A 15915-nucleotide genomic window follows, 5' to 3' on the forward strand; every position below is an offset into this window, starting at 1 on the left:
TGCATTGTTTAGACAATGGTTGCACTTGGAAAGCTACTTAAGCACAGCAAAATAAGATTGTTTTTAAATGACATTATAGGAGCTATGGCATAAAAACATAGCAGCAGCAAAGCTCTGCTGCTCCATTCAAACCACTTTCTGATCTTGTAAAATCCTTATAAAATGAAATAACTTTAAAATGTGAATATATATTTCTTTATAAATGCTATCAGAAAAGTTTTTCAAAGCCATGGAGACAGAAGTTGGAATCATCTTTATTCATCTTCATATAAAACAGGAAGAGGTAGAATTAATAATTGCTAACACAGCTAACCTTTTTCTAACCCTGTTCATTAGATGCCTCTAGTGTCTCTGAACTGAGCCCAGGTCTTGTCCTTCAAACATGTTTTTCAGATCATTTCAGTTTATCCAATATCATGGTTCAATTCAGGCACCTATTCAGTTATTTGCTTGTATTTCTTCTTCCAACATAGTGCTATGCAGTGACTCAGAAAAGCTTGTGCATTTCAGTTCCTGGAAGAGACGTGGTTTTTGCAAGCAGAAAAATCCAAACACAAACAGCGAGCTCTGCCATGACCCTCCTCTGCATTTTTATGAAGGTACCTTAAAAAAGCTTTGCAAAATGAGAGTACTTGTCACGTTTTAGCACAATACGGCTGCAAACTGAAGAGCAAATTTCTTACCATTAATACTGTGTGTCTGTGTAACTATAAGTCTTTGGTTTGGAAAGGTCACATTTCAGCAAAAGGTATGAGAAATTTTATTTCCATGGGTATTTCTTTAGAATGACACACCAGCAATTTTCCACCGAAGACTTCAATCTCCATATGTTATGGCAGTAATTTTGGCTATAAGTAAAAAACATTGTTCTTATTTTTTTGTTTGTTCAGAACATGCTGCTAATGACTCCATTTTCTGTGCATCACCTCCAGCACATGGTGGTATTACTTCTTCTTCTGGTAAAAAATGAGCAGGCCAACATCTTCTTGGTTGGCTTTCTTCATTGTCCTTACTCACCTTTACAATTTGATGGAGATCCTTGACAATTATTTTTTCAGTATCTTCTAGAACTGTTGTCAATAAATTAAATAGGAGAGCAATCCAGGCAAGGCCAAAAAGAATCCAAATGGCCACAAGTGTTCGATAGTAGGAAAAATAAATCCTGCCAGGCTGTTTACCTGCAGGTAGGGGGAGAGAAAGAAGAAAACTGCTAAGTTAAAATTACTTTCCTTTGTAAAATGGGCAAGCCTAATGAATCCATCAGTGCCTTTTACATTGAGTACTTTAAGGTGGCTTTTTAATTGTGGTGAAGTCTCTCACCTCCCCTAGAAATACTGCAGGTCAGAGGAAAACATGCTTTAAGGTCAGGCTGAGCCAGTGTCTTGTGCAACAGATTTTTGTCAGCACACATATGCTGGTCTCTCAAAAACATATACTGGGGCTAGGGTGGATTAGCAACAGAGCAGATTGTTGTGATTCTGTTTATTTCTATAAAATGTGATTATGACATTATGTGATAATAAATAATTGCTTCAAATTATAGGTATCCTTAATTGAAATTGCTGCTCCTAGTTTACTTTTGAATGGTTTCGAGAGCCTCCTCCATTAAAAAAGCAGGTGACTGATGAGAACTCACCATCACATGCCAAGACCACAACTTTTGGTGTTGGAAACTAGTCGACTGAAGCTTATTTCATGCAGCCCAAACCTCTTAGCTTCATTCAGTATTGCACACCTGTTTTACTGCATGGTTCATTTCATTTGTTTCCTTAAATATCAGCAATCCACCAACTACATTCAGAGGGTATTTGCTCCTACTCCATCTAGTCCCACACGACTTTATTGGCATGGTATGGCCCTGGCATCTACATGAAAACTTGGTAATATTGCTTAGTGAGTGCTGCAAGTCACTGTTAGTGGTGAATCCATACAGCAGGTAACACAGCAACATGCATGGACAAGGAGGTCACCACAGATCTGGTGGAGCATTTCCCATTATGAAGCTGCCCAGAAGGAGCCATGATGCTGGAAATTCATTTCAGATTCTGCACTGCTTTGCATGACATAAATCCATTTGTAGAATTTTTGTTTTTCCTCATGCAAGAGCTTTGGAAGTGGGGCAGCAGTGGGTTGGCTTGTCCTCATGGACAGATATGGAATAGCTGTTTTTATTTTTTTGCTGGGGCTGAGTTGGCTTAGAATTTGCCAGAGTTCCTGCAAATCAAATCCTTTTGGGCTCTTATCTGAAGCTCATGACATGGGGTTAGGACTTCAACACTGTTTCCAAAGCAACTAGTAATATCTTTGTAATGTTAACAAAGTCCAGTCAAAGTCCAGCCAAAACTGGACTTCAATAGGGCATAAAGTGGGTTTACAGCCCAGAGGGAGTTTCATGCTAGAGGCATCACCTATGTGTATGTGTACTCTGAACAATTGAACCTAGACTCTGTCATCTTCTTAGGATATCGTCTTCCTTCCCCACACAAAACAGGCTTTATCTCATGCTTCAAGTACAAGCGCTGCAATACAGGTTTGAATTACTAAAATGCAAATAAACTCAGACCTGTTCTGTTCCACTTGGCTAGCACAAAATCATTTGTCATTTGTAATCAATTCTAAATACATAATAGTCAGAACATTGACTCTGCTTGTTTTGTTGAGAAGGTGTGAGGCATTAAACTTCTCATTTTATCACCATTGTTTAACACCAAAAGAGATAAATACTGAAGGAAAAAATACTGCAGCTCCTGTTAAGTCACCCTGATGAAAATGAAATCCCAGAGCCAGGAGGCCTGTCTAATTCTGAACTTTTAGCTGTGTTTGTAAAATAACACGGCTGCAGAGGAGGAAGTATTATGGAAGTAGTTGTTTTTAAGTTGTAATTTGCTTTTGTTACTGTAAAACATGCTCAAGTATTAGCTCAGAGCTTCCTTCTCATACCACTGCTGAGGAAAATCTTGTATTGGTGAGATGCCAGCAGGACAGGTTGTTGTAGAGAAATCTTTGAGTGTCCTTGGAGTCCATGTGTTCAGCTGCTTCTTCCATGGACACTGATTTGACTCGTGGTTTTTACTGTGGAGTTGGAAGCAGCTCTAGAAGCTGATTCCATGGAAAGTGTGTTTTGGTCAGAAGTCTTTTGAGAAGCACTTCAGCTTGCTAGAGTGTAGCTTAAACAGTTTAACATCAGAGAACTCCTAAGCTTCAACTAGTGAAAAGAGATCATCCAGTCATGCATAAGGAGACTAAAGAAGGCCACTTTTGAAGTGATATGCATGTATGTATTTAAGCCACGTTACTCACAGAATGAGTACATTTCCCCATTTCACCCTGGACTGTGATTGCCACCTCTTAGATTTGTGTAAAATCATGTCTTCTGAAACATGACTACTAATTTTTTTACTGTATGCTTAGAAACACAAGTCTAAACTAAAGCAGGAATACGTGTCTTACTCTGTATCATATTCACAAACTATTCCCTTTTGGTATATACAAATTCCTAGGCTCCTTGAATTTTCCCCCTCCCTTCCCCAAAATGCACCCCAAAGCACCCCATTGCATTATATTTAGACAACCCCATGCTTTCATCAGCTCATGCAATCCCAGAGAGAAAAGTATATTCCCCCAGAACTGTATAGGGCAAAGACTGGTCAAAGACCCAGATGGAAGATTTTTCTCTGCGGCACATTGGTGGCCTGTGCAGTAAACTCATAGTAATTACAGTTGCAACCCTGGCACTTTGCTGCGTCTCCTCTCTGAAATCAACCTTACCTACTACATAATCTCCAAAGCCAATGGTGCTGAGGGTGATAAATGCAAAGTAAATTCCTTCACTGTAGGACCAACCCTCTGTTATCTGGAAGAAGAGTGACGGCAAGCACAGAAACACTAGGATCCCGGTCACCAAAAAGAACAAAAGGGTCAGAAATTTGATCTTCTTCTGAAAAAGAAACCGATTCAATTATCATCATGATTCAACATGCTAGCAGGTCATATATAATGGGTAGCTATCTAGGAACACATACTGTAATCACTGGGGTGATGAAGGTTTTGTACTGAGTGTTTTCCCTCTCAAAAAACCTTTGCCTTGACCTGAGGCAGGGGAAAGCCACACATATGGGTGTTGCATGTTTGCAGTAACCCTGGGAGATGTGGTCTTTTTTTCTGATTCTATCAACATTCAGTGACCATGAGTATGGGGAAGCACTTTCACAATTACTTTACCAGAATTAAGCTATTTCCATTTTTCACCAAACTGCTTCACTTATACTTAGTTTTCAAGTATTCAGGTATGGCACTCAAAGCACATTCGAAATTGCTTAGGCAAATAGATACCTAAAAAGTAATTTACATCATTTTAAACAATGTTGTCTCCAAGAGTTTGATTGTTGACTTTATTTCTCATTACAATAGTGCCACAACTTAACTCCTACCCAGTGGATAAGTGAGCACAAGAAGATCCTTAACAAATGAGCTCCTGATGAAGAAATAGTTGGACAGTGACTTTTGAACCATCCTACCACCAAGCAGCTATGAAGAAGCTTGGCTGAAGAAAAAAGACTAGTTGTACATTAAAATTTCTCAAACAGGTACACAAATAGTTTATGTATAGAATTTTGCAAGTCCAAGTTGTCTGGTAATGAGTGGCAACTGCTGGATAATTTTCATGCCTTCAAGCATTGTGCTTGTTCTAGAGTCAGTCTCATGTTCTATTTAAGTCTTAAGACATAAGGAGATATTTAACATTTTGATTGGGGTTGTCTATAGCATTTACACCTTGTCCTGAAAGAGAATTACAGTAGGAGACACAAAAAAGCTATTCTCACTTCCTCAGAAAAGATGAGAATGAAAGGAGCTCCAAATAACCTGGAGCATAACCAGACAAGAGACATCCTGTCTTTATCCCCTTACAAGTCCCTCTTCATCTTCCAGCAACTGGGTTCAAATGAGCCTGAAGTTTCCTTTCTGTCGAAGTGAAGGGAGGGGAGGGATTAAAGGAATGCATAATGAATTCAGGGGGGTGATGTGCTAGGCATTGAGTCAATACGTACTGAAACCCCTTCAGCTCACCTCATTTTTACAGCTTTACAGCTTGTCTCTCTTTCCCCAAAGATAGGGTGCTTAATCATCTACAGAGGTACTGGCAATAAAGAAAGACAAGTACTTCCCTAGAGCTAGTTCCTGGGATAAGTATCTGGAGAAGTGGGATGAGGCACCCACTCTCTCCAGTGACTGCTGAAGTGGGCTAGATCTTATTTATACAGAACCATAGAATCAAAGAAACACAGAATATCCTGAGCTGGAAGGAACCCACAAGGATCATCAAATCCAACTCCTGGGTTCCCTTAGGACTACCCAAAAAATGAGACCATGTGTCTGAGAGTGTTATCCAAATGCTTCTTGAACTCGGTGCTGTGACCACTTCCCTGAGGAGCCTGTTCCAGTGCCTGACCACCCTCTCAGTGAAGAACCTTTTCCTAACACCCAGCCTGAACCACCAATGCTTTGGCATAAAAGGCATATGCCAAATATATATGGTGTGGCATACAGGCATATTTGCTTATATGGATAGGCAAAATTTATCCCCTTCACTGAATACCTTCTCTATGATTGCCTTGGTTTAGCTCTGCAGGGGTAGAACATTTCTTCCTCTTTTCTAACACAATGCCTAACACAGCATGAGAACAAAAGTAATAAAGGATAATGCCAAGGTATATCTTAAAAAAATAAATCTAGAAACTAGCATGTAACTGTGCCTGAGAAAGTAAAACCAATTACCTTTCTCATTCCTTTCTCGTACAGGAATTTCCCCAGCTTTTTACACAGCAGCGAGAGCATCTTACCAACACGGTGCAGAAAAACAATATTCAGAGGGATTCCAAAGAGAGCAAAAAAGACACAGAAGATCTGTCCCCCAGCAGTTTTAGGACGCAGTGTGCCATAGCCTATGAAAAAAAGATGGGTCGGGGGGATATTTCAAAGAGCTGGAGCAATCCATCATCACATTCACACCTACCCCAGCCTGGTTTGCCTTTGACCCCAGAAGATGTGGCTAGCACTTTTCAGCCCAAGTGTGCACACTTTTCTCTGGTCAAACCAGAAAGCAGATGAAGTGATTCACCCTGCATTTTCTGGGGGATGCAGAGAGTGCTGTGTGCTCCCAGCCTAGCCTTAATGGGAAAGAAAGAATAATCCGAAAGCAGTTATGGAAAACAAATTCTGTCCTGTGACAAATACATGGAAAGACAGAAACCAGAAAGCAGGGGACCTGGAAGATGTCAAAGCTGGAGTCCCAGGCTGCTTGCCATGCCACAATCACAAAATCTGCCTTCTTGCTGATATACCTATGTGTTAGCGACCTCCGTGGCTAAATGCCAGTAGGTTGGTATGTCCAGATACTGGCTCTAGCCCTGGAGACAGTGTAGGGTGCATTAGAATAGCTTGTGCTAATTAGCCCAGACCTTACTGGTGGCTGATTTATTCATACCACAGATATATTTGTCTTAAAATCCTATTAAAAGAGGATTTATCTAAGTAGTGGAATAATGGCTGCAGATCTCCAAACATGTCCTTTAATGGACTGGAGACTTTGCTCTTCTTAGACCCCATGAGGTATATCTTTAAGTGCAAGAGGCCTGTACTTTGTGTATGTCCTTATTTTATCATTGACCCTGAGAAAATGCATTTTCCCTAGCACAGTTAATCTCAAGGCATCCATTACTTGGAAAATGCAATGTTTTCTTCTGGGGAAAAGACAAATAAAACAACTGAGTGATTTATTGACTGTTGGGCCCCTAGGTGCTTGAGCTGTCTTATGCTCCCTGTCACACAACTATTGCATTTTCATTACAGCAAAATCTGATGAAGATGGGTGGAAGTTGTTCACTAACAGAATTCTGCAGCAAGGGTGCAGAGAAACAGGCAAGTTGTAGTTTTCCTGGGGCAACCTTTCCTCCTCACCAGGGAAAAAAATTCAATGCAACCAATTTGTTGGGTGGAGAAATACCATAATGAAAAAACTACAATACTGGTGGCGGCAAGGAATGGGCTGGCTCTGAAAGTCTCAACATTTGCCTTGCCCCCTTCCCATTTCTTCCCCCTGGTGTATTGCTAATCCAATACATGTGCTTAGAGCTCATCAGAGGTTGTTGAGATGGTGTCCAATCCCCAGCAGAGCTCACTTATTTCCTACCATTCTTACAGCACTCTCAGATTTAAAGCCTGTTTGACCCTAGAATAAAGATCAGGAAAGTCAAATCTATCTTCTACCCACAGTTGACATCAGAGCCAAGATTTTACAAGATGGCTCAAAAAGAAGAAACAAATGAGAAACAATAGTGTGAAAGGCCATTGGTATTTCAAAACCCAAAATAATGCAAAAAAAGTTGTGTGCTGGTGAGGTCTCAGAACTATATTGGTTGCTGCTTCCCATCCATGCCAATAAAGGGTTGGATTTTCTATCCTTGAAAGTATTATTTGTTTTCTTCCTAATAACCAGATAGAAGTGTCACACACACGAACACACACATTCATAAACATGGAAAGCATAAAGCCTACCTATTGTGGAGACCACTGTGCCTGCAAAGAAGAAGGAGTTACTGAAATCCCAGTTGCTGTTTTCTGTCTGTGATTCATTTCCAACAGGGTATACTCCATTCTGAATGGCTTCAGTCAGGTTCTGGAAGGGAAAGCATTTTTATTATTATTATTATTATTTTTAATCAACTTGTCTGCTTTTCTCAAGTTTTTGCTGAAAGAATAGTACGGATTTAGCCAGCTCCTGATCCGTTCCTGTGAACAGCACACACCTGTCCTCGGCAATACTTTAACACCGTTCACACCTTTACCACCAAGGTTAGCTGGCAGTCAGCCAGTGTTTTTGAAGGTTAGTCTTTCACCCTATTGTTATGCTAAGTGCTCTCATGGGTGTTAGGACAACTTGTCTGCTTCAGTGTGAAGTTCACCTCTAAAGTCCTTGATTCTTTCAAGTTAAGTACTTCGGAGAAATAAAATCCTACAGAAGGCTAGGACATGGCAGAACGAGGCAGCCCACTGGTTAAAGCGATGGGGTGCCTGCTTGCTGGTTTTGAGCTTTCCCTTGAGATGGCAGCAGTGGAACCAGGATGTAATCACCCATCTGTATGCAGGCACACTGAGCATTGACTCTGATGCCCCCTGTAAGGCATCAGTGAGTTACAGCACGGCACATGACACGTACATGAAATGTAATTTTAAGGCCATAGTCCCATTACAGTAAAAATTTAAATCCAGAGAAAAGTCATTGGTTTGCAAAGCATCAATTGTGGTGCAATCACAATCAGAATCCAGCATGATATGTACACCTTTCTACAAACTGCATGCATGAACTGCATGCACAATTTTTACAATGCAGCCTTTGAGATGAGGTTAGATGAACATCTGTTAGAGGTGGTTAGGGCTGAGTTGAGACTGCCTCAGGGCAGGGCGTTGACTAGGTGTTTCTCCCAAGATCTTTCAGCCCTGTATCATCTATAGTTCTGTGCACTATCGGACTCCTTCCTTTTTCAATGGTTTTAATTCTAAGTGATGCTGATTTTTTTTAAGCATATAAAAAGAAGCAAACAACAACAAAAAGAAAAGCAAAAAATAAAACAACACCAGTATTCAGCCAGCCCTGGTTTTAGCAGAGGACATTCAATTGGACATCTGGAATGCAAGCTGGTTTCTACAGAAGGAGCTGACATAAAATCCAAAGCTGAGCCCTAGCAGAGGCAAGGCACTAACGGAAAGAAACCAGCCTAAATAATACTAGCATAAATCTTTTCATAGCCCTTGTACAAGGATTTCATTGTCTTGAAGAAGTTCCCTTTTTTTTCTTCTCTTTCCCCCTTTTTCCCCCTCAAAAAATAATTAAAAAAAATCCACATTGAAGAGGGTTCATGTATATGTGAACTGGGCTGGTCCACTGGTTGCATTATGAGAAAAACTGGTTCTCCCCCTTGTCTCCTTATCCTGAAAATGGGGCCGTTAAGTGCTCTATTACTTTCCCATGCAGATATGCTTACAAGGCTATTTGCAGTCCCCATCTTCTCTGCAATGTAGCATCTATAGCTAGAAAATACCTAAAACGGATAGAGAACACCAGTCACTATCAGCTTCCCATGTCATGACCAGAAACTCATTTCCCTTGGCTGGGCTGCCTGCCTAACTTCTGCAGCATCTTCAAGAAATAAACCCTGACTATATCACACTCCTTCAGTGATTTGAGCTTCTCTCTCTCTCTCTCCTTTTTTTTTTTTTTTTTTTTTTTTTCTTTTTTTTTTTTTTTTTTTTCCCAGCAGATTATTTCAGACCTCGATGTATTGTTCCTTTGTGCTGTCTGTGGCACTGCTGTGTGTGGCAACCGTTCCCAGTAATTTCAGACAGCCTCATTTTTCCTGCCATGCCACCCACTGTAGATGAGCATAGCCCCACTGAAAGCTGCATCGGCAGGAGGCAAGAACCCGAAGAATGGGGCCATTGTAAGCAGGGGATGTTAACAGCTAACACACAATGTTTTGTCACGCCACACAAACTATATTTACCATCAGCAAGATCTGCCTCCTCAAACTGGGGAATAGGTTTGGGGTTTGAAAAAATCATCCAAATGATGGCACCAGTAGGAAACACAGAGAAAGTTATCTGTGTAGCAAGGCTGAGTAGGAAATAACATCTGTCAGGGAAATCAGTTGTTATTTCCCACCCATTTGTTTTACCATCTGATGGGAGAAAGGGCTTCTGCGGGGCTGGCACTCACCTTCATAAACTGCTCCATCTCTGCCACTGTGAGGTGGGGGAAGTTCTGCAGAAATGCCTCCTTCATCTGGGCGGCTGCCATTTTCTGCTGCTTTTCAGCGGTCCTCTCCAGCGCCTGGAACACGGCTGCACCCACCAGCAAGTAGACGAAGTAGCCGGCCACCAGCAGACCTGTCTGCAGATTGCCACTGCACATGGCCCTTGGCGGGACACGGCAAGGGATGGGGAGCGAAAGGTGGCGATTAGTAAATCCCTGGCGCTCCAGGGGAGCCTCCCCCAGGCAGGAAGAGCCCTCCCAGCTGGGGTTTCCGCTGGGATCCTGAGCTGATGGGGACAGTGATTTGTCAAATACATTCATGGGGAAGTTAGGAAAAAAAACAAAAAACAAAAAACAAACAGAAAAAAAAAAAAACACTAATATACAAAGCAAAACAAAATACAACAACAACAACAAAAAAAAAAAAAACACACCACCAACTTTCCACTCTGGGCTGTGTGCTGTTTAGGGATTTCCTCTTGTCTGTGAAACTCTGCCTTGCTGAATTCTCAGGAAAAATGGGTCAGGATGTGAGGAGCTGGCGGGTGGCCATCTCCTCCTGCTCAAGAAGCATTCACCAGAGGCTCTGGGGACAGGTGAGGACAGCCTGCAATGGGCCCATAGAGGAGCTTGCTTGGAAAAACAGTGCTTCCCTTCCTCTGCCTCCCACTAACTCCTAGAACTGGACCCCAGGGCAAGCCCCGTTGACCCCAGAAGCCCCTTCTTGCTCTGTGTTCAGGGGCAAATCTCCTGGGACCCACTCACCCGCTTGCAGCCCAGGGCAAGGTCACACAGACCTGCAGAGAGCAAATGGGGAGGACCAGGCACTGTGCTTGAGGGCAGCACTGCCTCCTGGAAGGACCAGCCGAGGCTTGGGGGGAATGGGCCAACAGCGAAATGATGAAAAGCAGCAAGGACCAACGCAGAGGCACTCCCCTAGGCAAGTGGAACCCCTTGCAAGGATACAGACTGATGAACTGCAGAGCAGCTCAGGGGAAAAGACCTGCCGAGGCGACCAGCTGCGGGGCAGGCGCGTTGCACAGCACAGCAGGAGATGGCGGCGCGCGGGGCGGCTCCTGCAGCAAGGCAATCCCAGGGGGTGGAGGGAGCTGCCGGCAGCCCCCTGGGAGCAGCTGACAAGGCTGGGGCCAGGCCAGCAGCAGCTGCCTCCCCCCCTCCCGTACAAAAGCAGAGCGTGTCAGGCAGGCGGCTTTCATGGCAGCTGCTTCAGGGAGAGTGGGAAGTGCGTTGCCGGTCACCGTCTTCTGTTCCGGGAGCCTCTGACTGAAATGAAAATGGCGCCTGCCTGCCCTGCCGGGCTGAGGCTGAAACCCAAACGGAGGGGCCACAACTTCCCCGACAGATGCCTACACCCAAACAAGCCCCTTCAGAGAATCATTAGTTTGGAAAAGCCCTCCAGGATCATCTGGTTCAACCACCCCCCTACCACCAATGTCACCCCTAAACCCTGTCCCCAAGCACCAGGCCCAACCTTCCCTTGAACACCCCCAGGGACGGTGACTCCACCACCTCCCTGGGCAACCCATCCCAATGCCTACCTGCTCTCTGAGCAGAAATGTCTCCTCATTTCCCACCTCAGCCTCCCCTGGCACAACTTGAGTCCATTCCCTCTGGTCCTATCACCAGCTACCTGTGAGAAGAGGCCAACCTCCAGCTCCCCACACCTTCCTTTCAGGTAGTTGCAGAAAGCAATGAGGTCTCCCCTGAGCCTCCTCTTCACCAGACCAAACAACCCCAGTTTCCTCAGCCGCTCCTCACAGGACTTGTTCTCCAGACCCCTCACCATCTTCGTTGCCCTTCTCTGGACCCTCTCGAGCACCTCCATGTCCTTATTGTAGTGAGGGGCCCAAAGCTGAACACAGCACTCGAGGTGCAGCCTCACCAGAGCAGAGGACAGGGGGATGATCACCTCCCTGGTCCTGCTGGCTGCACTATCCCTGATACAAGCCAGGATGCTGTTTGCCTTCTTGGCCACCAGGGCAGACTGCTGGCTCATGTTCAGGTGAGCATCAACCAGCACCCTCAGGTCCTTTTCCTCTGCACAGCTTTCAAATCACTCTCCCCTAAGCCTGTAGTGTTGCATGGAGTTGTTGTGACCAAAGTGCAGGATCCAGCACTTAGCCATATTGAACCTCATCCAGTGGCCTCTGCCTATTGATCCAACATGTCCAGGACCCTCTGCAGGGCCTTTGTACCCTCCAGTAGATCAACACTTCCCCCCAACTTTGTGTCATCTGCAAACTTACTGAGGGTTCACTCAATTCCTTCATCCAAATCATTAATAAAGATACTAAAGAGGATGGGCCCCAACACCGACCCCTGGGGAACAGCACTCATGACCAGTCACCAGCTGGATTTAACTCCATTCACCACCACTCTCCGGGCCCTTGCCCCTGAAGTGCCCTTACACAACAGATATGATGCTTTTGGGCTGAAAAACAGGAGAGTGTAAGTAACGGTAAGGAGTTAGGAAAGGGCAGCTATAAAAAGTTGGCCTAGTCGAACACCTGCATCAGAACCAGTGCCACAAAAAAGGTACAAAGGGTGTTAGTAATGGGAGACTCCCTGCTGAGGGGCACTGAGGCACCAATTTGCCACTCAGAAATCTCTTCAGAGAAGTTTGCTTCCTGACTGGGGTCTACATTTGTGATAATACAAGAAAGCCACAAAGTGATGAGACCAGCTAAAGTGCCTCTATACCAACAGACATCAATGCAAACAAGCGAGAGGAGCTGGACATCACAGTACAATTAGAAAACCTCATTACTATCCCAGAAATGTGGGACAAATCACACAACTTGAACACTGGAATAGGGGGCTACAAGGTTTTCAGAAGAGATATGTTGGGGAATAGACTGATTGTGAAGAGATTCCTCTGAGAAATACCTACAGACAGGCTGAGAGCTTGTGGGTGAAAGTTACAAATCAGACGAGTAAATGACACCTTGTGGTTGGGGTCTACTGCAGTCCACCTGAAAGGGAGCCTCTGTGTGCTGTTTAAATGCTTTAAGTCTTCTCTTATGGGGTTTCTCAGACCAAGGTCCCCCAGATGGCCTTCTGTCTCTTGTTTAAGAATTATGAGTTGTGGTCAAGAGAACATTGTGAAAGACAGAGTTAGTTTCTCAGGAAGAAATACTTGGCCATACCACTGCTTGCTACCTACAGTGATGTAGCCTCTACTGATTTCAGAAGAATGGTTCCCATTTGTTGGAAACTCACCTGTGTATGTGTCAGAGCTTGTTCCAATCATCTTCAATGAGAGGTTTGTTGTAGTTGAGAGGAATTTGTAGAATGGGAGAGCAGAGTCCTTGAATGAACATTCTCACTTTGGAACATACACCAGACAGATCTGAGCTTGGCTGTACCGTGGCCATTCATAGACGCTCATGTTCATTTGCTTGACCTTAGATTTTCCATCATTTTCATTTGCTTTGTGCACAATTTCTGTTAGTTCAACAGATGTCTGATTTTAATCATAAGAAAACACTATAACAAACCAGCCTTTGACAAAGCATTTAAATGTGCCGTCTATTCTGCTCTTCAAGCCCTTGTGTTCTTACCAAGTTTGAAAATAGAAGCAAATGCAGAGACTCTGAGATTAGCTTGGCAGAGCTGGTGTTATCAAGAAATGGCAGATGGCTCCACTCTGTCAAGTGCAAGTTGTCCTTTCACACATAAATCTGTTTTACCGCAGAGGAAAACAGGAAAACTATGAAGGAAGGTAAATAGCTTTGCAAAACCTCAAAAGTGTAAAGATTTTCTCTAAAGTTACTGGAAAAGGGTTTGTAGGAACAGGATATGTCACATTTCCTTTCACTTCTTTTGAAACTACAGTGGTGAAGGTGTGTTTCTTCCTCTGATCTCAACTAATTCTAAACAAATAAGGGCACCTGTGGCTTTACCTTTCAGACTCCCAGCTGTTAGATTAAACAAACACCCTTTGCATGTGCAAATGCATTATTTCCTTGTCTACAGACATGCAGCTAACACAGAGGGATTCTTTCCTCAGTATATCTGAAGAGAAAACAGAAGGAAAAACATGAGACTCATGGAAGGTGCTGAGAATTTTGACATTGAATTCAGTTGCAGTTGTTTAAGCAGGGTGAGTAAGGAAGGTGACAGGAAACCATGTCTTTCTCATGCTCTTTTTGAAGACTATATATAATAAGATGGCTTTCCTTGTAACCCCATCCCTGAAACAGGAGGTTTACTATTTGTTCATGCATCCCCAAAAGCCCCTGACCTCAAGAAAGTATTCCAAAGACTGGTGACATTTGTTTTCCTCTAGATCTGGAGCGGGGAATTCTGGAACATCAACTTTGTTTCTTCATACCTGCCTGTGATTCTTTAATAGTCACTACAGATTGTCCTGACGTGAGAGGAGCGTCCCATCACACAACATCTTGTTCATGCTTGGGTGGAAACTTACAGAGGGAAAAAGGGAGGGAAAGCATGGTACCTGCTCACAGCTGTGATTTTCAGGTATAAAGAGCTTTGAGGGAGAAAGAAAGGGGCAATCCTTCAGCCAAGGGCTGATGCTGGCACCTCACGCCTGTCTCATAAGCTGAGTAATAACCTTGCTAGATAGCTGGGAAGGTAAATGGAGACAGTCTGTCTGATGAAGAAGCTACCATTATCCCTGTGCACTGGGAGATCAAGTCATTGGGCCAGGATTAGGATGCAAAGGCTGTGTATGGCTTGGGTGTAGCTTCCTGACAAAGACCTGCAGAAGAACCTAGGTATTAAGGTACCATGGACACTTGTTCCAGGGTGCAGTGAGGGCCAGCAGCTCCCTGAGGGACTGGGAGCTGGGAGTGGGAGCTGGGAGCTGAGTGTGCTAACAGCCATCCCACCGCTCCCAGCCAGGGAGCAGGGGAGCTGTGGAGATCCTTGATGGGTTCAGCCATGCCTGCAGATTGTAAAGCAGGTTCACAGTGACAAGACAGGATGAATTCAAGTCAGGAGGTCAATCTACAGCCCAGAGTCATGTCCAGGGACAGTCAGACAGGGCCATGGAGAAAGGGAGAGACCAAGGATGGGCTGCGACACTGGCCTGCCAGTGGACCTGGCTCAGCAGGGCTGCAGGGAGCTGAAGTCTGACAACCTGCAGCATTGCTGGGGCAGGGACTGACAGCCATGGGTTGAATTGAAATGGGGTTAGGCTGAAATGGGCTCCTGGGCCATGGGCAGGGTGAGAGGAAGCCCCAGAGGGGCTGGCCAGGGCCCTGGTAATCATGGAGGCAGCATGTCTGGTAAGGTAGTTAATGCCTTTTGTTCCAAAGCCAGGACAGACCAATGACGCAGTTATGGGACCAGGGAAAGAGCAGTGATGCAACTTCTCACATCTGCATTACTTACCAAGACCATTGCAGGGAAATCCACGCAGTGAGATCCAGGGGTAATGGAGGGCAGGGAGCATTTCCCGTCCGTGACAGTGCGCTGGGACAAGGCTTCCTTATTCCAGTCCTGCTCTCACTCCCTCCTGCCCCCATCATACCCACAGTACAAACATATCACTTTTCTACATATGGCATTAGCTATCTTGCTGCATCCTTGTGCATTCTCTGTCCTTAGGCCCATTATAGCCTGAAATTTAACTCCAGGTTAATGGAAAATGTTATCAGTTGCCATGGAAATGACTTGCCATGTGATTGTGGTTGTACTTCCTGTTGTGCTTGGGACTATTAGATTAGACTATTAGATGACACTCATTTTTACACTTTCTTACAGTTCTCCTATAAATATCTGTTACTCATAACTGTGGACAGAACATTCAGTCTCCTCATGTGAGTCATTTTGTTTATTATTCTGTGATCTTATGCCAGGCTATTATACACTTATTCTAAAGCTTTCTTCAACAGAGATCTTCAGACTTCCTAGTTTGCTATTTAGGACCTGCAAAGCCAAATTCCTGTGGATAACTATCAGCTGTCAAGGAAATGGGCTGATTTCCACGAGTGAAGAAAATGCTGCAGCTGGCCACTTGCCTTTGCACTGGCTGTCACTGAGCTAAAAGCTCTAGTCACTGAGCTGTCTACTGAGTGTAGTACGCAGGAGCTAAGGGCTGCTGTGCCAAGCAGTCCAGC

General features: G+C 44.1%; 1 protein-coding gene across 2 annotated transcripts; it reads right to left on the minus strand.

The window, feature by feature from the left end:
• Positions 1-234: 234 nt before the first annotated feature.
• On the minus strand, positions 235-11840 carry LOC101804235 (potassium channel, subfamily K, member 16). Of its 2 annotated transcripts, none has more exons than XM_072038146.1 (6): positions 11368-11840; positions 9773-9971; positions 7555-7675; positions 5776-5942; positions 3769-3934; positions 235-1178 (listed from the first exon to the last, which is right to left on the minus strand). In XM_072038146.1, exons 1-6 carry the CDS (start codon positions 11823-11825, stop codon positions 871-873), a joined length of 1419 nt encoding a protein of 472 aa, XP_071894247.1. In that variant the 5' UTR covers positions 11826-11840; the 3' UTR covers positions 235-870. The 2 variants fall into 2 exon arrangements, with proteins under 2 accessions (XP_071894247.1, XP_038036334.2); XM_038180406.2 differs by having other exon boundaries at positions 3769-3937.
• Between the last annotated feature and the right edge of the window lie 4075 nt (positions 11841-15915).

The sequence above is a fragment of the Anas platyrhynchos genome, chromosome 5 (genome assembly GCF_047663525.1).
Source record: "Anas platyrhynchos isolate ZD024472 breed Pekin duck chromosome 5, IASCAAS_PekinDuck_T2T, whole genome shotgun sequence".
NCBI lineage: Eukaryota > Metazoa > Chordata > Aves > Anseriformes > Anatidae > Anas > Anas platyrhynchos.

What these genes read in the sequence shown, in the direction of transcription:
- LOC101804235 (XM_038180406.2), bottom strand. Translation starts at nt 11,825, where the DNA reads ATGAGCCAGCAGTCTGCCCTGGTGGCCAAGAAGGCAAACAGCATCCTG. An exon ending in CATTTCTGCTCAGAGAGCAG is followed by an intron (nt 9,972 to 11,367) that starts GTAGGCATTGGG and finishes TGTCCCGCCAAG; the next exon opens with GGCCATGTGCAGTGGCAATC. An exon ending in CACAGTGGTCTCCACAATAG is followed by an intron (nt 5,943 to 7,554) that starts GTAGGCTTTATG and finishes TTTTTTTCATAG; the next exon opens with GCTATGGCACACTGCGTCCT.